The sequence below is a fragment of the Paramacrobiotus metropolitanus genome, unplaced genomic scaffold (assembly GCF_019649055.1).
Source record: "Paramacrobiotus metropolitanus isolate TYO unplaced genomic scaffold, Prichtersi_v1.0 Parri_scaffold0000042, whole genome shotgun sequence".
Lineage (NCBI taxonomy): Eukaryota > Metazoa > Tardigrada > Eutardigrada > Parachela > Macrobiotidae > Paramacrobiotus > Paramacrobiotus metropolitanus.
Window position 1 is genome coordinate 1,024,854 of NW_026570262.1, and position 23,540 is coordinate 1,048,393.

General features: G+C 40.5%; 2 protein-coding genes across 15 annotated transcripts; both read right to left on the reverse strand.

The window, feature by feature from the left end:
* Positions 1 to 36: 36 nt before the first annotated feature.
* Positions 37 to 3,837, reverse strand: LOC129590742 (3-sulfolactaldehyde dehydrogenase-like). Its single transcript, XM_055486109.1, has 12 exons — positions 3,544 to 3,837; positions 3,283 to 3,487; positions 2,854 to 2,902; positions 2,674 to 2,757; positions 2,438 to 2,608; positions 1,969 to 2,085; positions 1,768 to 1,905; positions 1,365 to 1,667; positions 876 to 1,014; positions 720 to 809; positions 595 to 659; positions 37 to 383 (listed from the first exon to the last, which is right to left on the reverse strand). The coding sequence occupies exons 1-12, from the start codon at positions 3,623 to 3,625 to the stop codon at positions 243 to 245; spliced, it is 1,584 nt and encodes a 527-aa protein (XP_055342084.1). The 5' UTR covers positions 3,626 to 3,837; the 3' UTR covers positions 37 to 242.
* A 1,074-nt stretch (positions 3,838 to 4,911) lies between these two features.
* LOC129590741 (forkhead box protein P1-like) lies at positions 4,912 to 22,584 on the reverse strand. Of its 14 annotated transcripts, XM_055486094.1 has the most exons (14): positions 22,442 to 22,584; positions 22,204 to 22,366; positions 20,831 to 20,915; positions 16,733 to 16,855; positions 10,294 to 10,579; positions 8,473 to 8,712; positions 8,103 to 8,277; positions 7,594 to 7,810; positions 7,214 to 7,415; positions 6,887 to 7,145; positions 6,649 to 6,827; positions 6,334 to 6,455; positions 6,024 to 6,269; positions 4,912 to 5,487 (listed from the first exon to the last, which is right to left on the reverse strand). In XM_055486094.1, the coding sequence occupies exons 5-14, from the start codon at positions 10,525 to 10,527 to the stop codon at positions 5,274 to 5,276; spliced, it is 2,088 nt and encodes a 695-aa protein (XP_055342069.1). In that variant the 5' UTR covers positions 10,528 to 10,579; positions 16,733 to 16,855; positions 20,831 to 20,915; positions 22,204 to 22,366; positions 22,442 to 22,584; the 3' UTR covers positions 4,912 to 5,273. The 14 variants fall into 14 exon arrangements, with proteins under 14 accessions (XP_055342069.1, XP_055342070.1, XP_055342073.1 ...); XM_055486095.1 differs by lacking the exons at positions 20,831 to 20,915; positions 22,204 to 22,366; positions 22,442 to 22,584 and adding an exon at positions 18,649 to 18,800; XM_055486098.1 differs by lacking the exons at positions 20,831 to 20,915; positions 22,204 to 22,366; positions 22,442 to 22,584 and adding an exon at positions 17,264 to 17,371.
* Positions 22,585 to 23,540: the final 956 nt, after the last annotated feature.

Here is a 23,540-nt window from a genome sequence, read left to right on the forward strand (position 1 = left end):
TACGGCATTGGTCTTGAAACTGCAAAACTGAAACTGCCATCATCCATTTGTGTATTTCAATAATTATTCCTGGTGTATGTATACTGGATTCAGCGATTAAATATATCATTGCAAATCGTCCTGCTTCAACGCAGTCGTAGGAACCATTTGGAATCACAATTCATTCACCGGAAAATTTTAGATTTGTAGAAAATGAATAAATAAATAACGAATGTCCATCAGGGTTTAGCGCCATAAGCTGTTCACAAGCCGCCCAGGCAAATGTATTTAATATTTAGGTAATCATCTAAACCGTATCGGGAGCCTTCTCGTCCCATTCCACTTTCCTTTACACCACCGAACGGAGCTTCGACTGAGCTGATCATAGCTGTGTTAGCTCCCACCTAGAACACGACAAAAATCAGAAATCAATCGAGTAGTTCAAATAAAAACGTTCGGACCAAATGTATATGCTATATATACGATGGGCGACAACTACCGCATTGAAATGAGCTATACCCGATTTCAACGAATTATTCGGGGGAACGAAATGTGCAAGCAATATCACTAAATTTGGTATAATCATAATATAATTTCATTCTAATACTAGCTTACCATCCCAACTTCGAGCCTTTTTGCCACTCGCCAAATCTGTGCGACATCCTGAGAGTAGAAGTATCCTACCATAAAACTGTTATTAATATTAACTGTCTTCGCAAACTCCACAATGTCCCAGTTACCTGCCAAGCCCACTCGTACTGAGTTGGCAATAGCGACAGCTTCGTCTTCTTCCGCAAAGCGAACCAGTGGTGCAACTGGGCCAAATGTTTCTGCACATCAATTAACATTACATCAGTATTGTCTGCTTTTTAGCGAATACAATTGCAGATTCTTACCTTCATTGCAAATTAACGCATCTGTCGGTACATCTCTAATCAACGTAGGTGCAAAAAATTGTTCTCCAGCAGGATGCTTCTGACCACCGGAAAGCAATTTACCTCCTCGTTGCAAGGCATCTTCAACATGCTTCGCAACCTAACAAGAAGTAGCAATATTAGAATGACTAAAAACATCTCATGACTTGACAACAAGCCACAACATATTTCAACGTCCCATTACTACAGACCTTTATCGAACCTTAACACCAGAATCTATTACAGCAGTCTGATCTAAGAACTAAACTTATTTACAGACGATGTGAATGTCAATAAGGAGCAGCAGAGTCAGCAGACCATACGAGTAAACTCGGTACAATTTTCAACCGACACGAATTTTCAGCATTTTATGTTTGAAACTAATTTTTGTAAAATGAATAGCAAATTAGGCTAGAGTACACAAGAGCAATATCAACCTAAACTGTATCATAAGCTTGAAAACTTCCGAACCTTATCGATCGCCTTCTTGCTGATCAAAGGACCTTGAGTTGTGCCACTCTCGAAGCCGTTACCCACGCGAAGTTTTTTATCGATCAGTTCAGCCAGTTGATCGGCAAATGCGTCATAAATTTTATCCTGTACCAGTATACGATTGGCGCATACGCACGTCTGACCGGAAGCCCTGAACTTGGAAAACAGAGCGGCTTCTGCTGCCGCTTTAATATCGGCGCTGTTAAAGACAATGAACGGTGCATGTCCACCCAGTTCCATCGACATTCTTTTTACTGTCGAAGCACTCTGCTGAATCAACAACTGCAAAACAAAACCACGGAATAAGTATTTTTTACAGATAAACGCCATCGTCGGCTTAAGTAATGTAAACAAAACTTCTATACACTATTATCATACGAACCTTCCCGACATTTGTGCTGCCAGTGAATGAAATTTTGGCAATCAGCGGAGACTCACAAAGAATTTTGCCAATTTCTGCTGCATTAGTGCCGGTGACGATATTCAACACTCCAGGAGGAACTCCAGCTTCTTCTCCCAACTACAGAAAACCCGTAAAAGCACTTAAATGCTTTATTTTACTAATCAGCAGGAAGTGCCTCACCTGAACGAGAGCCAATGCCGATAATGGTGTTTCGGATGCCGGCTTCATAACGCATGTACATCCGGCAGCCAAAGCGGCTGATACTTTTCTGGCTAACATCGACGAAGGAAAGTTCCACTGCAAATCAAAATCCACGAAGAGTATTAATATAACGAATGAAAACCAATCAATTCTATTATCATAACACAATAAAAAACAGGCCATGTGCAAACAGAAAAATTACACGGACTTTATAAGTTAATTCAGTAGGAAAGAGACTGGAAAAGTTGATATCCCTAAAGCTGGATAAAAAAATGCGCAGGGACAAAATTGTTTACGTAAATGCATTTTAAAAGATCCATGATGTAAAATATACAGTTTAATGCACCCGGTTTTAAAATACTAAAATACTTTATAGTTTAATTGTATGTAATACTATAGTTTTTGAAATGATCAACGGTTTAAAAACAACGGTGGAGGAAGTTCTCACCGGCGTTATCATGGCCGCCACTCCAACAGGCTCTTTGATAACAAAAAACTGGCGATCCTTGAAAGGAGCATTGATTATATCGCCCGTAATGTGCCGGGCTTCCTCCGAGTACCATTCAAAGAAAGATGCTCCGGATGCCACCTCTGCTTCCGCTTCAGCCAGAGGTTTTCCCTGGAGCACAAGCCATCTGATAATTACAAATGCAAATTAGCGCTACGAGCGAGCAATCTAATTACATTTTCCGCGGTCAGAATCATGGCCAATTCTTTCTGGTGTTTCGTCATCAGATCAGCCCAGCGTCGCAGAATAACACTTCGTTCCTGTACAACATGCAGAAATCTCAGTTGGTTTGCGGCACATCCACGAAACACAAAGCTAGTATGTCAATTTCACCAGTAACGGAGGTTTAGTTTTACCTTCGCCGTAGTATCGCGCCATGTTTTGAAAGCTTTCTGCGCAGCATTTCTACAACATGGAACAATAAAACTGATAATCGTGATTTCCACTCGTATAAATTGACGCCACAAGTGAAAAAACCAACAACAGACAAACGAAAACATTTAAGAAAATAATCATATTATAAAAAAGCCTTGTTTTTTTATAGCAATATACCCTGGATTTCAATAAATTGGCAAACTGAAAACAAACTAATGATACTTATCCTACAAATAAAAATTTAAAAAGTGGTAAACAGAAATTATTACCAAGGGAAATTATTTGATGGAAAATATTTTTAAAAAACGCGTAAAAGATATTCACCGCCAGTTTACTTGCACAACTTCACTAATTTTTTAGAAAATATTTTGGACACGGCAAAATCTGCGTGCATCATTTTATTCACTTACATGGCCTGGTGGACATCCTTGGCACTGCAATCCGCCACACTGGTGATGCGATCGCCCGTGGCTGGATTTCGCACCTCAAAAGTGGCACCATCGCATGCATCATTCCATTTGCCGTTAATGTAGGCCTTCTGACGGATTAACTTGGCTTCGTCCAAAAACTGCTGATACTGTGGGAGAACCTTGGCAGCGGACGACATGGCGCGGCCTAATAAATGAGGCGAACAGTTGCGAAGGGAATTCCGCACGGGAAACACAACCTACCTGAATGAGAAAGCTCTTGAAACCGTTGCAAACTCACGGCAATGCTGCGTCCATACCGAACGCTTAGTCCGTATGCAAACATGGCTGGGAATATGCACGAAGAACCAGGACAACCAACTACTACACTCTGGGCGCAATCATGAACATTATGGATTCGAAGGTTCTTATAAACATGAATAATATACTGATAGCGAAATAGTTCTCACTATCTTAACTGTTTAGATAAGGAATTCCAGATACTGAGCGGCTGATTACATTTACCGTTCCAGAAAATTTTGTTCAAAAAAGTCAGCACTAGTAGAGCAACGTCATTCGTATACGACTTGATTGCTTTCCTTTCTCAACATTTGCAATCAAAGGAAACAGCTGATGACGACTGGTGTACGGCCAGTGTAAGTGTAAGCTGTAACGATATCGTTACCAAGGGTGGCTGGCACTGGATTGCTGTATCTTTTGCTGCAACCGCTGCGTAACGTCATTTTCCTGAATCACTTAACTGATTGACTTTTACTACAATAATTAATTTTGTTAAGTTACTAGTAAATTGTTTTGTCTATAGGAGCCTATTAGGAGGATGTACTCGCATGCATGGTTGGTTACTCGGGTATGATGATGTCTTTTTGAGGTTTGTATCATTGAACGAAACTGCCAATTAATTAACTCAAATGCTGTCTTTATATCCGACTATTACAGTACTAAATTACTAATAATTATTATCCTGCGTTTTTGTGGACTGATCGATCAGTCAAAGATCAAATTGTTTTCAAGAACATTATCCAGGAAATATTTCTATACTGAACACTGTATTTGACTGTTTAAATTTCACAATGGAGCGCTCGAATTTATACGCCTGTACCACCGATATCTTGCGGTTTATTGCGGTAGGAGAACATTGAGCGCCTTTTCCAAAACGGAACCGGAATAGCACAGCGATAATAGCCTACTTTTAGCGCATTAGTTCCAAACGATTTAAAATTTCTTGTTGGTATAAGTATTTAGTCTTTTCTGCTGCTTAATATGTTTAGTATTATTTGCAGGATAATTATAAGGCGGCGGTTATTTCAGTACACGATTTCCTATAACGTATTCCAGGTTGATTTATGACCAGTTTCCAGCTATGTGAATGGTCCATCGTTTTGCCTTGCGTATTGCAGTCAGCTGATTCCAAGTCAACAGAAATAACTTGTCCAGTAGAAAAAACTAATATATTTCATAATGAACCAGATTTGCAGATTAATATCAAACAATAACAGCAACTCACTTTAATTCCAACCGAATAAATATTGTTACATCTGTCACAAATAATACTTTCGCGAAAATTTGGAGGTCACACCAAACTACCGAACATATCGTCATCGCACGCTCTAGTAACATAAGTACTCAATCTTTTCTAGTTAGATACCACATAACTTAATGCAAAAGGTAACAAAACATGTTAAAATACTAAACCGGCCAAAACTATATAACTACCTACATTTTCAAACCTAACAGCACCCGACAACCTGAAGAGAGAGTGTGGCACGCATTAGTAAAGGTCAACGTCATGAGATAAGGTCACAAAAGGAGAATCAATAGAGAGTGTACAACAAACAAAGTAGTACTGATAGCTCACAATAATCTTTGGCGTTTTCAATTGAAAATGCACACATACATAGGTGCTATTCTTTGCTGCGTTAACTAATCCGGTAATAGCACCTATTTCCGGTGTTGGGGCGCCACTTTTAGAGAACTCAGGAACTGATTATTCCTTCTTCTTTGATAGCCAAGCGGCGGTCATAGTTTTCACCCACTGGCGACTGTGGCTCCTCAGGATCCTCGTAAGAATTTCCATTGCCACCGGGCTGTTGTTCATCAGGCGCTGCATCGCTCATGTTATCGGGATAATCGCGATATTCATCCGATCCCAGATCATCATTGGCATCCATTCCGTCTGATCCAGCAGAACTAAACCATTTCAAAATAAAAATTATTGCTATAACCACTAATGTCAGTCGAGTATTATATATAAACCAGAGTAAGTACTAGCAAGCTCAAAATGTACTGGAAAATTAAAACAGTACTGCAGCCTCGTCTCTAAAATGAGATGTCTCAAGAAGTACCGGTGCACGAAAGAGAAACTCCATAAAACATCCGTAATCCTAACGGACGAGAGTTGAGTGAAAAAGATTTTTGAACTATAACTTGTTAATTATCTGTTAAACACATGTTTAAACATATACAATGCAAAATTATGTAAGAACCAGAAACTGCAGAAAGCACAAAACATAAAATGTGCATATAAGGTCATGTTGCACTACTGTGTGCGATTAATCTGTCATTCAGAGCCACACGGGAATATTCATATTCCAGCTGACATCCCATGCATAACGTTCTGCATCGGGTATTTGTGTGGCATTGTCAAGATGATTTCAAGGATATTTACTAATTGCTCAGTCCTTATTTGCCCAATTAGTTTAACACTGACGGTGAATGCGCCTCACCTTCCGTATCCATTTTCGCAGTTCGGATCATCAGAGCGATCGTCTGCGGTTTCCGGTTTGATAATTAGCGAATGCAGTCCATAATGATGTTGTTTCTTCAGGGGAGCGGTGCGCGTGAATGGACCGCTAGAATAATCTTGTGGAGTGTTTTCGTCCGCTAAGCCGACACTGCGACCATTCACATAGGCATCGTTATACATCGACGCGGGAATTCCAAGGTGGGACATTGAATAAGGCTTTGAACTGCTTACAACAACATGCCCATGTTTATCAAATAGCACTGGAAAAACATCATCATGTAATATGTTACCTCGGTATGCGCTGCGGCCGGCGTTTGAAGAATTCTTCTTCATCCACAGTCCAAACAGCGCCCTTGACATTTTCAACACGCGTAAAGCACTTGTGCAAACTGAGATTGTGGCGCACGGCGTTCTGTACGAACAAATAAAAGCGATCAAATGACCACTGTACAGATACGTGCACAAAAACTTGAAATAATTCTAGACGAAAAAGAAATTACCAAAACCTACTGCGTAAGTGCTTCTCAATCAAATCGACTAGAATGTGTTGCTAGTTTGCTACCATTTTCTATAGGGAAATTATTTTAAAACAAAAAAATGCTTACCTTCCATGTAGCGGCATTTTTCCGGAAGTAGGCGAAAGTATTTTGAAACCACTGGTAGATTTCATTGAGTGTCAGCTGTTTATCCGGGCTTTCTATGATCGCTTGTCGTATGAGCGAAGCATACGTGTAAGGCGGGCGGATGTGATTGGTTCTGTACAATTCTCGATTCCTTTCCAAATCTACAATCACATTCCGCGTGAAAAACAAACAAAAGAGAACACTAACGGAGTCGTCTTACCCGCTGCAATGGGAAGATTAGCTTTATCTGAAACACGACGGCGTATGGCTAATACCGAGGGACTGGGAGATCGCTGGCTATTGGTGGCCATGCTGGGCGGGGACGGCTGCGCGGGAGGCGGGCGCTCACCGCGGGAGGGATGGAGTGCGGCTGCACTGACCGGAGTGGTTGCAGGGGAATGTTGGGCTTGGGAACCGTTTGTGAAATTGAAATTAAATAGGGAAGGAGGTAGTTTGGATGGTGTGGAAATGGGCGACATCTGCAACAGACAAGCCCCCGATTAAGACACGAGAAGATAATTTAAGGCTAATAACACGTTGTACACACGGTGTCCGGGTCTTCTTTAACTGGACTTTCCGTCGCACCGATCAGCGCGGCATCGCTGGGCTTCATATGCAAATGTTGCATCATGGCATCCAAACGGTCTTTCTCCTTTTGCAGCTGCTGTTCGAGCTGACTGACAACTTGTATCTGGACGCGTGTTTGTGCAGTGCTCCGATCATCCAGTGCGTGTTCACTGTTTAAGTGCCTGAACCGAGAAATCAGCAAAGCAAAGCGGATCGTCAGCATTTGTTGTTTTAACCTTTAAGAGCCCTGTCTTTTTAACTACCGCCGTACGCTATTAGCTATGCTAATCTAAACCACAATCCCGATTTACGACGCACGGCACACTAAACTATACGGCACAAATTGACGCATTAACGCACTTGATAAAGGATGGTATGTTGTCCATTGGTGCTTCGCATCCAGGCCAACGACAAACACCGTGACCGTATAAACAAGTGACGGCCGGAGATGGACTCATTTTGTCTGAGGAAGAACTGCTGCTTGAGTAGCCGCTGCTTCCCACTCGTCCTTTTACATCGCCGCCATGAGACTCTGTTCTGCTGTTGTACGGTTGATACGGCAGGCTTCCATCTGCAACTGCATCAGACGTCTTTTGACTTTTGAGTAACAATACTAATTCAAAGGTACTCTTTCAAAAAATTTTGTACTTAACTGCACCTCAACGTACGAGTAGTACATTAATGCTAATGCTGTACTTTATATCTGGTGACTTACCGCCACTGCCACCCGCCAATCAATGGCAGAAAAATAAAAAGAAACGTAATAAAAATTAGAAGGAAAAACGCCTATAAGCTAGCGAAGAGGCTGTGTGCTGTCTTATACTGTTTAAGAAAAGGTAGTATCTCTACGTGTTGTACAGCGTATTTACCTGCAAGATGACCATTGGGAAACGGAAAATGAGGGGTACCGGGGACAAAAAAGCGCGCCTGTTGCAACTGCTGCAAAAAATACTGCTGCTGTATGGCTAGTTGCTGCGCCAAATCCCGACTACTTGACGGGCTCTTATCCCCCGGACCGGCATTTCCGGCGGCAGCTGCGGCAGACTGCAAGGATAATAGATCTCATTAAAACTACTCATACCGTGCGCGCGCGCGGCGCCCACATTTTGTTACTGGATAAACAATCGCAGCCCCATAACCTCGAAAAGGAACACGCCGCGCTGCGACGCCATCAACACCGTCGTCAACACGCAAACATACATTCGGTTTATTCGAACGTACAGCCAACGGCTTGTTTACCTGCTGGAGCATCAAATACTGTTGCTGCATGAGCTGTTGGAGCTGCTGGGGCGTTAACTGTGACATCATCGGGGAAGCGGTGCCGGCTCCCGACATGGCCGAATTCATTCCGGCGGCCGCCATAAAGAGCGGATTGAACTGGAAGAGACTCGCGGCCGTCGACGGATCCAGGAGTCCACTGCCATTCAACATAGAGGATGTCGCGGCGGACGTAGTGGCGCTGCTGCTACTACGCGGTTTCTGATTAAGGAAAAAACACCAGTTGTTAGTATCAACGAATATTATGGGAGCTCATTAACTGCGTGGAAAAAAAACTCGCGTAAGCGTTTAGTAAAGAACTTCTGTTTTCGAAGCTAACCCTAAGGTTCGTTCCATTAAGCTCTATGTCAGTAGTTTCTGATTGCCCGGCGCTTTCCCCCGGTCTGAACGTACAAGAGAGTGCGCAGTTGCCAACGAATCAATACACAAAGATGCCGCTACAAAATAAACATTTCGTGCGACTGTATGTGCGGAATATGTATTTTTGATGATATTGCTTCCACTGACGAGCAACAAGGAAAGCAAGCAAACATGGTAGACCGGGCAACTGTGTACGGTGTTTCGGTTGAGTCGGTGTGTATGGGGCCGGTCGACCAGTGTTTGACCGAAAAGCCAACAATATAACTGTAATTACAGTCGATGATCTTCCACCGTTCGATCCCATCATCGGACCATTTTTTAATAGTTTACCCGTCAGAAACCAGTACCAGTGCAGCCGCATCACATGACCGCGGCGCTTTCCTTGCTACTCAACGCAATGTTTACGTTAACAATCTCCTGTGTTGATGTGAGCAGTTTTTGTATACTGAGAGCTCGATGAAGGGGCGAAACCGCGCTTTAAGCCAGTGATCGGGCCAGCAAAAAGCGCTTTATTCACTCCTTGTTTATCGATCCCAAACCGATGGACTCATCGACAGCATATATGCTTAGCTATTAAAAATGTTGTCGCTTACATCTGAACAAAAATAAAATATCCGATTTAAATAGCGCTGTTCTAGGCGGAGATGACGCAGACATATGTGGAATGATGCCGACTGAAATCAGCCGGTCTGATGCTACCGGAACCGTGTATATAAAACCGATCAGTAGGCATTGTACAGAGTAGTGCAATAGGGTTGCCTTTTAAACTAATTGCATGCCGCATACTAGAACACGTGCGGGACTGAAAAAAATAATTAGTAAAACCGTCTTTTCAAGACAGCGGTATTGAGCAGGTTATATCGATTTTTCCCGGCAATTAAGCGATAGTACAGCAAATCAACGCATTGATGTCCCTAAAGGGAACAGTCAAACGTGTCAATGCGGTTACCGGTTGGGAAAAAAAACTGCTGAACGTATTCAGTACATTGATAACATAATTTATGCCGGCGTGCTCTTTAAGCGCATGTGCTTCCTGTCTAGAGCACAATCAGAATCAGCCCCGGTCAAACTAACCGCTATCAACTAGCTGATAAGAATAACGAAAAAAAGTTATTGTTTATGCTACTTGCATAACACTGTTTCGAAGATTACCACAATTGTTAAATAGCATTATCACTCGCAAACTCCAACTGTAAGCACATAATAACCCGCTATGCAGCTAACAACATGCAATTTATTCATTACATTGCGAATGATTACAACCATGCTACGTAATTATACCACACATATAAGCCTAATGTTTACAATAACTTCCAAATCCTAATAAATAGATACGATATATTCGATACATCACACAGAACTACACACCGTAACTAATGAGGTTTTCCACGAACTACCGTGTACCCAAAATCAAATACGTACCTCGCGCTCCGTATAAGTTTCCCGATCCCGTTCACGATCCCGCTCTCGATCTCTATCATGGTGCAGCCCTCCACCGTTCAGCAAACTGGCAGCATTCTTAACCAATGTATTGACCAGCTGACTGGAAGAACTTCCCGACAAATTGACAGGAATGCTGTTAGCCAGATGACTTGAATCTGGTGTGCGGTTTACGCTATTTCGCTCGCGAATTCTTTCCGACATTGTATGCAACATTCAGCGCAGACAAATTTCTCTCAACACTTCTTCGGATTATAACCCGGGCATGCTGCAAACAAACAACCCTTCAGAAAGGAACGGAGTCGGCGGCTGATAATTACGAAGTCCGCTGCGCACATAGCTAGATACGATAAGTATATACCAGGGTAGAATTTGGTCTGTTGTTTGCCAGTAAAACCATTGCGACTATAATTCACAAAGCGAAGAAATGCAAAATTTTGTTTGTCATCCCTTCGATTATTTGTGGGATGGGTTAATCCGATGCTGATAAATACCCGGGAATATGCCGGTGTACACTTTTACAGTGCGGCACGGAAAGCGCGGACGGGTTTGTGGTAATGAGTCGATGCGTAAGGGTTGTGGACAACAGTCAACACAAACCGAGCGCTTACATATTGATCGACATCCCTTCTGTGCACTTTTGGGACCTCTAATCATAAAGACTACTGTTATTTACACATGTAGCTGGATGGTTGCAGCTTTCTGGCTGTGTTCCGACAAGGGACTTGTTAGATTTCCAGAAAAACTACACTGCCCGCATTGCTGAAGTAATCACCTGAACCTTAACTAAACAAAAATGCTTTCGACTCATGGTGCTTATTAGATTCCACAAGCGGGAAATATGTTACGGATACAACGCGATGGATCATCGATCCCAGACACATTTCAGAATTGTTACGCATATCCAGTACTTCGCAAGAATTTGGAAACAGACAATAAAGTGACTTAATCATGCCAATTACAATTGGCAGACGCATCTTTATTAATAGTAGTACTGCTTATTTGAAAGAAAATAAAATTAAAATATAAAACTCGTATGCGGAATTTCGGCTTTTTGTACGCGCTTTATGTTTCGCGCCAAATCCCATCACGGTATCACAAGTTCACAACGACTTACTCACAGGCCGGCATTTAGGGTGCTCTCGTGCTGTATTGGAAAAGCAAATACATACTGTAATTACTTTTCTTAACACATCAACGAAAATTCATCAATTTATGCAGCTAGGTTCATTACAAAAATTTACTTTACTAACCTATCGTACAGTAGCATTCAAGGCGGAAACAAAACCTAACAAAACCGGAAACTGAGAAGAATGAGCATTGGTAGAGTAAGATGCCACGTACAGTAGTCGGGCAATATTTCTAACAGACTATCAAACGGTCAACTGCGTATGTAAATCCATTGTCCAATACAGACAAAATTCACTGCGTTATGTCAAGAATAATCTGATTAAAAGTGTTACAGCATAGAAGAGCGGTAACGTAAATACAATACAATAACGTCATTAACACTAATTGCAATTCGTGCTGGGCATCGGAAACAGTGCACTGCACAACAAGAGTTGTGCGGAAACTATCTAACTCGGTGTATCTCCAGACCATACGTTAATGCATATGTATGTATTCGTCAACAAAATTTTAAATCCAAAGGAATAGGTCCCGAATGAAGCTGGAGGCCAGAGCTGCGGTATATAAAGTAATAATCGATGCCTAGCACTTTTCCCTCTCTGCTCAGAAAATCATTTCTCGTCCGTCCATCTCATATCGCTCATGGAAACGAGTAAACACGCCACAACCAATATTTTCACTCAAAACAATTACGGCCTGAGTTTGCAGTGCATATGATATGGCATGGCGTTCCCATTTGAAAATCAACTAAAATCTCCTCCTTGAACTATTTACATTGCTTATCCAACTATGCTGGCTCTAGGGCACAACAGTCTTTATAAATAACAAGGCATGGCAGGTAAACATGCATGCAGTAATTCAGTTCAGTTCCTGTTATTATTAATAAGCAACTTACTCACTGCATGCTGCGATATACACAAGTCACACAACAGTAAATGCGACCTGGAGCCGATCTCAGCCGACTATTCCGAAGCCCACGGTACGAAACTTTAGTAAACTCGTACTTATTAAACAAGAGTGTGTACGCTATTGTCATTTGGTTCGGACGTTTCACCAAAGAAATCATGCATATTAAGCAGGTTCCATGGGCTCAGAGGGTCACTACTATAAAAATACTGTATTATAAGGTTCAAATTTCAAAATTCAGACATAGTCCCATATATACTCACCTAATTAAATCAGAGATGAGTTATGCAAAATCATGTATCACTTTCGAACGGTAAAAGTAAACAAACGCTGGTAGGAATAATTGCCAAATGCCATTGTAGCATCTTCTTCTAACAGTAAAACATCAACGATAACTTCATGTTCTTACCGTATTAAAATGTGGCCTTCTTTTCCCGTGTCAAAGTGTACGATAAAAAAGCTCAAACTGTTTTGTCTACTTTTAAGAAAACCGGGATGCGCAAAAATTGTGGGAAATGAAAAGTATGGCTACACATAAGGCTAAGCAAATATTTAATAACACTTTACTTTTTCTTTACGCTTTCCAAAAACCGCCCATAACCATATGTTTGCTGCGTTACTGCCCATCAGTGCCCATCGGCCATTGGTCACTTCACCATCGATACTGGCAATAACAATAATGCACACTGATTTACTCGGCTGCACTATCAAAACTGGAAACTGTGTTAGTACCATCAAAACACACCGTTAAAATTTCGCGGCATGTGTACGAACTTTCCAAGAAGGCAGAGAGGTGGACGACGATAGTTTTTAAACTCTTTCGTACGCCTGCTTAGTATAACATGCATGATGCTGACCCCAGACCAAGAAAAACACCATAACAAACATACAGCCGGACCAAGAGAGGCAATACACATAAAATTCTGTATCAGTAACAAAATATGTTATATGGTCGATCGGTCAACTTAGACTGACCGCACCCCTCTCCGGCGGATTTGAGACTGGCCAGCTAAAGGCCAAACTTGATAACGATGTTGTGTACAACTTCTTTGCTAGTGGAGAAATCAAAATAACAAGCTAAAGTACAAGCGTGCCAGGAAACAGCATGTTGTTGTCCAGCCGGTTTCAAATGGAAACTGTCATGTGTAAACAGCACATCCGTTCACAGATGCCATGCAGTCTTCCATTCGCTCACACATTCAGCAGCCCTGGCGTCGATAGAGCGCTGGATTCTGCATTCTGCAATCTCCACCGGCAATAATGTTGCGTGCTACACGGTGTACACGCTGTACAGCACGTATACAAACAACACCCTAGATCTCTACGCATTTCAATTTAAAATTCACCATCCAGTTTTGCTCTGCATAAAAAAACACTATCGTTTCTAGGTAGATTATATGCTTATTCATTACCAGATTTAAAAAACAAAACAAAATAAAATGAAACGAAATCTAAAAACCATTGACGCATATTGTGTGTACATCAACCGACTACGTGTGATTTCTATCGATTTGCGGTGGTGTCGTGAAACTAGAATTCAAGCCACCTTACGAATTACGAATTTTTTAGTAAAATAAAATTCTGAAGCATTTAATTTGCGAGGAATGTGTTTGTAAGGATTTGACTGAAAACAGCACCTAACTCTGATAACTCCATAAACTAATTACTTTTCTACCCTTAATAACTTGGCAACCCTTGGCAATACATTACTTTTATCTTTTGCTGAATAAACCTCATCTGCGATCGAATCGTCCAGAAATGCCGTAACAACATTATGAGGATTGGGCGGCGTACATACATAGTTACAAACGCTTTGACAAGCGCATTCTATCAACAAAACCTGTAGAGTAAAGTTGTAAATGCCTGTTTTTGACCAGACTGTGATTCGGCATGGCCAGTTTACAGTCTCCTGCGCCGATATTAGCCATATATTTATCGAAGTGCGGATACGTATGCTGCCTTGACCTACAACTTGTCAAGCATTTCGAAACTCGCTTGAAGCATCTAGAACTTCGATCGCAAAATCATATCAACATCAGCAAAACCACGGCTATTTCTCTCATAATCAACCGGACGTTGGCTTGCGAGCCAGCATACATGCACATCACAGCCGCAATGGTGCCGAGCAAAAGCAAACAACTTGATAACTCACCAAAACAGCATCGCCGGTATCGGGCACTTATATATAATCACAAGAATGACCCCTCGGTTTCTATATACATAATCCAATACATATATAAAATGGCCGAAACAATTCTGAATTATGCACGGTACTCTTCAGTCTTCACCAAACAATATACACCAAAAACGATATGTTGAAGTAAAATATCCACGAACAACAATTTGGCCACATGACCAACTGATTAATTAACCTGTTCTAGCTAATAAACAATGTAACAAGCAAACAAACATGCTTCAGTGTCGTTATGTGATCGCAAGTTCGCAGACTGCAGTGGCGGCTCAAAGTCTTAGTTTGCCGGTGAAAAGAGCTGCGATGTGCCAAATAGTTAGCATTTTACAAAACATAAACATGGGCAACACAATAAACATATTACCGCCTTGTTGTTGTTTGAGGTTCAAGAGCGCTTGAATGTGGTTGGGTCGTTCGCAATGATTAGAAGCAAGACGACGACTGGAATTCGTCCAACATAAAAACCAAACTACCAACTAATCATAATCTATACACCTACAAAACCCGCCGGCGTTTGTGTATGTTGTCATATATATATTTATATATATACTGTGAAATCTTGTCCCAGTATCGTTTCGGCTTCTTTAGTAAACGCCACAATAATTTCTGCTTATTGAAAATGTCGTCTCCCTTCAAGTGGCGGTGACGACTTTCAGCATCTTAAAATACAGACACCCGTAAAATTCATTATATTTCCCTAGAGTGAGGAGCACGAAGTGCTGCCATGGCTTGCAAAATGTGTTACCATCAGCGCTTCTTATCCCAGCGAATTTGTCAACAATAACAAATACTGCATATTAAGCGCTTTTTTCTGCACTTAGAAACGCTGGACTGTCTTAAGTAAGCATAAAGCAAAATGCTTTATTAGCTTGACGACTTGAAAAACATTAGAACCAAATTTACAAGTTACTCAAAGACATTATTAATCTTTCACTTCTGAATGTTCACTTAAAAATCTTATAGTATAATACCGTTCAGAAGGACGTTATTATCTTACTTATGTTCGTCTAATAAGTACTGTGACGTACTAATACTCGTTTTGCTTGTTAGTTAAATTCGCTTAGAAACCGACTCATCAATTCGAATTGTACTACTGTGTTTACGATAAATGAACTAAGGAGAAACCTGTCTTCGTTTTTTGTTGGTTTCAGTGCGCTTTCCTCTGTGTTGCTCGGCCTTCCCGCCTTTACTACAAAAGGATCCGCGAGCCGCATACAGTTAAAGACTCACAGCAACAGTACTGCGGCACTAAGTACTCGTACCGTATCTACTCTAGATGTTAGAAGTTAGAACAAAATTGAAAATCTCAAGTACTACTGATCTTATAACTCGTATGATACTGGCCTGTTCACTAGGCTTCGTTTAAATAAATTAATACAATAACGTCTAATTGCAAAACATCAGCATCTGTTTGCATTTATTACCAAAACGTTGTATTCGGTAATAATTTTATACTAACAACAAATCTACAGAATCTGTCAACAATTCCATGTTCACTCTCTTCTGGTTATCGAGAGACATAACCTTCAAAGCACGCAATCAACTCTTCAAGAAAACAGTTAAAAAAATTTCACATAAACTAAGCTTTTGGTTATTTTAGTGCTTCCTTAGCGCTTTTAGTGCTTTTCAAAGTAAAAAAAGTGACACGGTTGCTACGTTGTAAAAATTTAAGCAAGTATGAAAAACAACCAAAACTGCGGCATGAAGCATGGTGAATAATGAAACAAAACTTTGCCAAACTGATGGAATTATGGATACTTGTATAGAATGTTCGTACATGAGCATCCGGTACGTCCATTCGTAACAAAATATATTTATTTTTTACTGCATCAAATCAGATGAATACACCCATACGTCGAGCTTTCGGCATGCAAGTATAAGTCTAATCAGAAATAGTGCAATTACGAGTAACGTTTACAGTCGGCTAGCGTAAACAACCCGGCTTCCAGGCTCCAGCGGCATGCTCCCACCAAATAATACTGAATCGAACACCGAACGCAGTCAGTGCCTCGTGGCAGAATGCGGAAAGCGAAATTAAATCGTACACAACCATACACAACAACAACCATTTGCCGGGTGCCAAGCACGTTCACGCAGACAAACAATATTGGCATAATTCGTGCAATTACTGCGCATCACGCTGATAACGACTCATAAAGCTCCGTTTGCGAATACTAGACTGAAATACAACCTTACCGGTAAATGCTTTTCCGCGGCGTACACATGGGCCTCGCTGCCTAGGTTTTGTGCTTCCTGACTGTGGAAAGAGCTACCGCTTCCTAGTGACTTTTGGCAATCATCCAGTTATTTGGAAAATACCTGCAAAAACATTGCATAATTTTCCTAAGAGTGTGTACTACGCACATGCGAAGGAGAAAGATTTCATGATACCGGAAAGTCAGAGTCGTCAATACAACTGACGAGCAACTTGCTATCGTGACCGGTTTAAATCAGAAAATTTGTTTTGCAGCTTATTTTTGTGTTTCTCGGGCTGTACGTATCGATTGAGCCAGGCTGTTGTGTAGCCACAGCCGTCGCCGAATATAAGTCATGCACATCTGTCTGTTTCAAACTTGCACAGAGCGAAATACAAATACACAACTCTCCTGCAGGCCCTTTCTGTTCCCTTTCTAAAATTGCGAAGGAAACAAACTGATCGATAAGCAATCATTTACTACCATCCAATCAAATTCTTCCACAAATCTAAACACAAACATGTACACACACCAGCATTTGAACATGCACAGCACGTCTGGCTATGCAAAATTCATCGACCAAATCCTAGCCAGCCATATCCTGTCCTGTTTGTCCAATGCAACAACTCGACAAACATGCACGATATATTGTGCACACGGTCATATCCAAGAGCGCCGCGGCATCATTTCGCTCCAACCCATATGGTTTAGTTGCTTTGTAAACACCAGCTAGCTATGGCATCGAAGAAGACTGTAGCTGGACAATCAATAGGAATATTGCACATTTCTTCGTACGGTATAAGAGCAAGCAACGTCACAACTGATTCTGATTTTCAATAACTACTGCAGTTGTGTACAACACACCGGAAGCAGCCTTTTTTAGCTCTACAATGTCATAGGTCACTTCATCCAAAACACTATCGCCTTTCAGATCTAAGACTATCTGGCATTATTTTGTTATCTTAAAACACAATAAAAATGCATGGGTAAAAGGATACTGCGGTGTGCATCATATTTGGATATAAACAGGCACCACAATTTGTAATTTGTACGTTAGATACACGAGAATATCAATTCTGCAGATTTCGAGTTTTTGGCAAACATTCTCCGCGCGCACTGATATTAAGGTCACGCATGCACGATGCCATGTATTATCATATTATTATAGAGTTTTGATGCTTACTCGAGAAAACAGAAAATACAGAAAACGAAACTTTAGCGCTGGCTTATGCTATGACTAAAATTGTCTAGACCAGGACAAACTTTTCAGAGAAACCTTTTAAAAGATGAACTTCCCAAAACGGCCTGGGAGATGCAGTGGATAGAATTAATTGCAGTAATTAAATTTTTGTCAAAATTCTGCTGCATTACTAGTGCCGAAACATCTGCAATTTTCAAAAAGATCTTTGAAGAGACAACAAAGACAAACAAACGAGTACTAACATGGTAAGGTACTTTGCCGTTGACTTCATATGATAGTTGATACTTGATAGTTGATACTAACCATTATTAACACGTTTTTGAACATGAGCATCAATAAATAAGAAAAATGAAAGGGCAAAAGCAGATAGCACTTCATAAAAGCTGATGTGAACCGAACTTCCGATTGCCCATATAGTCCACACTACATTCGGGAAGTACGGAAAACATTGGGAAGTATTACTCCACACTACATTGGGAAGTATGGAAGAAGCATGCCATACATCTTTAAAATTAACAACTGTGCTTTGAAGTCTAAACTTCGAAAAAAAGGTTTTTGAGGTCTGTCGAAACAAGCAAAAATGAAATTATTGTGATTACAAATAATGTCCCACATTTCTAGTTACGTCCACAGATATGCGCCTACAAAAGTTTTTTAATACCATACTGTTACCCCAAAATGTTTTTCAAAAAGCAGCAGTCAGTGAATTTACTCACGTTTGGTCTGAGAGTTTCGTCGACGAAAGAAAAATTTGAAGTCGTTTACATACGGGTAAACGGGGTAATATGCTCCGTTTTCAGAAAATTTCAAGGAATTAATTTATTTCGTTGCCTCAAACATGCATTAATTTCTACAGTCATATTTGTTGGAAGCAGTCTTGTTTTACATAGATAAGAAGAACGTAGATGGATAAAAAGCATGGGGAAACCGATTGTTTATGGTCTGGCTTTCAAAAGCAGCATCATCAACAGGAAAATTGGCCGTAAAACAAATTACAAATATCTCTTACAATTAGTGAACAAATAACACAAACAGAAAGCCATCCTCGATAACCTTATCTTGCATATTGTTACACATATTATATAGTGTACCAACCAGGGTCCGACGCGTCTATCCTTACGCAATACGCAACAATTGTGTCTTTGCAGTTAATACCTACTCGAACGGCTAGTGTGACCTTTGATATTACTGTACATGCCTCGACAGAATATAAAAAAATTACAAAACTTAAGTTTCAGCCAGATTAAATCAGGCAAAGTTAGTGTACGAGGAAAACTGTCAATAAGAAGCAACAAAAATTACCTGTTTACCTTATATGGTTTCTACTTTCAGCAGTTGACTATCGTCGAGGGTGAAAATTACCGGCTACGGTAGTTACATACGTACTAGGGTTGTAATTCTGAAACCCTAGCGGGGCGTCCCCCGTGGGGACTGTTCCGAAGGACGGGTTTTATTACATAATAACTGCAAAAAACTTCTGTTGTGGAGTTGTTTACTGGGAAGATTGCCTGAGTGCAAGCTGGACGGCTATTTTAGCGAAATAGTCTGCGGCAAGTGCAACCACCTCGCGTACGCGCATACGTGTATTAGTCTCGACTTTGGGTACCTGATTCCGAATTTCCGACTGCCACTATCTCCAAAATTTGCAGCATCAGTTTTTCGTTGTCACTTTAACGAACCCTCCCAGTTAATGTTTCAGAATAGAGAATAAAATTTAGAATTTTTTGATATTTTGAAAGTAGGTTTTTATGGAGAACCAAGAAAGTTATGCTTGTTTTGGTTTCTCGTAGACTTAGCATAGGTCCGTCCGATGGAGGCGTTGCTTGCACCCTATGCTATGTCTACGAGAAACCAAAACAAGCATAACTTTCTTGGTTCCCCACAAAAAAATACTTATCAGAGATCAAAAGCGTCAAATTTTTCTTTCTATCTTCTGAGATGTTGGTTAGGAAGTTTTATGGAAAGGTAAACGAAAAACTAGTGCCTGAAACTTTGGATCAACTGACATGACATTCAGTGCGTTCTTTCACTGTTCACATACATGCTCCACCTCTGCCTCTGCATCTCTGCCCATCCTGAGTTACAGCATTTCTGTCTCTTGAGTTTACAGTAAATTTCTCTCTATTGTCAGTAAACGTTCTGTCTGTCCTCAGTTACAAGCTCAGTTTTTCCCTATCCTGTGTTACAAACTTACAAGTTACAATAGGATTCGACATGGATCCATACCTACAGGTATATATATACATACATATATATATATACCCGTGGACGTATGCAGCGCTACGTCCTTCGGAAAAACCCTTAATGTTGCTCCACAGTACGCCAAGATATGGAGAGGCCTCCAGAGCGCAGAGTCGTGACCGATTAAACGCAATGCATGCACAGACAGACATCCTGCACAAGGATGGAAAATTGTTTTGAGAAAAAAACTGTGTGCGAGCAATTTATTTAGATGCTACTTTGTAATTTTAAAACACAGATATACTTCACTTCCATAAACTGAAGGTCTTAATTGTAAAATTTTATAATGGATGACTTTAGAAGGCATGCACGGAAACGGTGATGGTTGATACCGCATATACCCATGTGTCGTACAATAAATGTCTAGAACCTTTTTCCTGATCTGGAATTCTTACAGATGCAAAAAAACACGTTAGAAGCGAAGATTCTCCGACATGGCTACGTCAGAACATTGACCAGATAGCAGACTCGGTATTCCTGAGACTGCAGATGTGATAGGCATTGCCGCAATATCGCCCATCAGCATTTCACGACAACATAACTTTATATAAAATTTTATTTTACGGTACTGTATCTATATTTATATGTGGAATCGTAGTTGCAGTTACTGTTTAGCATGTACAGTACTGACCATGAGTGAGTACGTACTCTACTTACCTATGTTTACGTTTACGTCTGCATACGTTTGGTCGCTCTTGGATCGAAAGGGACTTCTCAGTTCTCACTTGGAATTCGAAGGATCCTGCGGTAAGATAATCTATGCAATCAAAATCTTTAGTTATATAAAATAAGTTACGGTATTATATTTACAGTGTATGTGGATAGCGTTATAAAAATGGGTAAACCGTAAATCTATTGAAAATTGCATTGAAATGACACAACACTGTGATAACAGTACTAATTCCGAGTAAATTTGCCGGCAAAACTTAAATAAAAAACTAGTGAATGAGAAATTTGTAGCGTTGTAAAAATTCGAATTACCAAAGCGAGTGCATGCAATCAAATTAAAGAAAATGCACACTATGTAGATTTCATCGGCTTATTAAAACAGCAACTTAAGTTACGTACGTAAATATTCCACTCGTTGCACAACATTAAACTTAACTTCAACACTGAATAGTAAATACGCATCAATGAAATTAGACTCGGAAAGAGTAGTCCCCTTCGTTCATAAAGCAGGTTTGTGAGGAGGTGCGGCGTAATTCAGACGAAACAAAAGCAACCTAGCTAATTAACACCTTAAAACAAGGTCAAACCATGCGTTGAGGATATTAATCCCGCGGCGAAACATAAACACTGCTTATTTTCAAACAGTTCAGCGCGCCCAGTAGTACATAGATGTACATTACATTCGTACATTACATTACATCATAATATACATCTAACTCGTAAGCTTCACTTTATGCTCTGATACAGATATCTCCTTGATTTCGAAATAGTATTGGTTTAAATAGAAATAGAAATATAGAAATAGAATATTGGTATCAAAATAGTATTTGTTCCCAAACAATTTTAGCAATATTACAAGGTCCGGAGGTTCTGGACAACACTGACTACGCAGTTACTGAAATGAAATCAACATTTTCTTAAAAAACCTCTCACTATACTGTTTCAGTAATGCATGGTAGAATAAACAGACCTATATCTGCGTATAAATGCATTTACGGTTCAACCTGGAAGAAATTACCACGAGTAGTACTCTATAGTCGACAATTAAAATTTTGAATCGCCAAAGGCCTGCATTCGTACATTACTAAATTTTATCATGAGATACGGTAGGTACAGACCGAACAATACAAATGCCGGACCCGGACCCGAAGTTATTCGGAGCAAACGAACAGTTTAAATTTTAAAACTAATCCACAGTACCTACCGCTTCCTTATTTCCGATTTTAATGTACTCTGGAGATTGCATAAATTTAGATAAATTCAACCGCCTTCTTCCAAAATTTCTTGTTAATCTACTGTGCAGCTGATACATTAGGTACAGGAAAGCACATGCGGCGAGTCGAAATGCAATGCAATCTTACCTGTTGCGCCAGTTCCGGTGTTCTTCTAAGAACCGAGCACGACTCCGAATCCCGTGTGGCCGAGTTGTGCAAAACGGGAGCTAAGGTTCCTCGAATAAAATGGACTTAAAGCGGGTGCCTGTGGATCTGCACATGTGTTTCTGTGCTTCCAAATTCTGCGCAACTACAATCGCTGTGTCAGGCGCAGATGGGCGAACCAAGCCATAAGCGCATAATTTGTATTGTGTACTGTACTAACCGTAAGCTGCAGAAAATGTGTGTTGGATGGCAATGGATGCGTCTGTCTCAAGTGTGTTTCGGCTTACTTAATTTACTCTTCTTCTGCTGGCTTAATTATATATGCCTAAACAAAAGCCGTACACAAAATGCCATGCAAGTGCCGTCTGGGAAAATTAGAAATGCAGGGAAAGACAAAACGAAATACGCTCTAGGCAGAGAAGCCAGGTAAATTTGGTAAACTCTCTTGTTTCTTTTCGCATCCGCGCTGTTTGTCTTCGGCTCTAGCTGGTTGCATTTGTCTCTCTGCTCCTGTTGCTTTTGTGTACAAAGAGGCGCATACACAAAATCTATTTGTTGGTTTCGATGCTATCTTGCGTACACAATGCACCAGCACAGGCACATTAGGCAGCAATATGCTGCGAGTCTGACTGTGCGTCCAGATGTTCCGAGAAAACTCACAACAGCGGCGAAAACGATCAGATAACCTTCGACTATAAGGTAATTCGTTGTACTTCGTAGAATAACTGTGAAGCAGTAGTTTTTGGTTTTAGCCGTGAGAATTATGAAACGAATAGTCTTCACAAATATACTATAAGTATAAGGCACATTTACTGTGATCAATGCCGTAGCGCTCACCATGGTCAGACATAATAACTCGTCTCACAAAAAATTTGGTATTCATTTTAATGTTTCCACGTCGGCGCAATCAAACAAACTGGTTCATGCGACCACAGCCAGTACGCCACAGCTGATAATACTGTACATGGTATCGTAACTATCGTTACGCATAAAGATGAACCGTAAAAACTTTAAACTGGTCAATAATAATCATAATGCATACAGAACGCTTGAATTGGGTTGCATGATGTTACTACCCAGATTAATTAAGTTTGAGTGTTGATTTGCGGTAAGTCATTTTTATTTGCGTACTGTAACTGCAGTTTTCTTTCTTCCAGCATCACTATAATATAGTGATGTCTTGGATACTGGAAGCAATATAAATCTTGAATACTGAAAGCAATATAATTATAGGGATAAAAAATATATTATATTCTTTATCCCTATATATTGCTTCCAGTATCCAAGATTTATAGGACCCGCCGCCGCTCAGCAGAAGC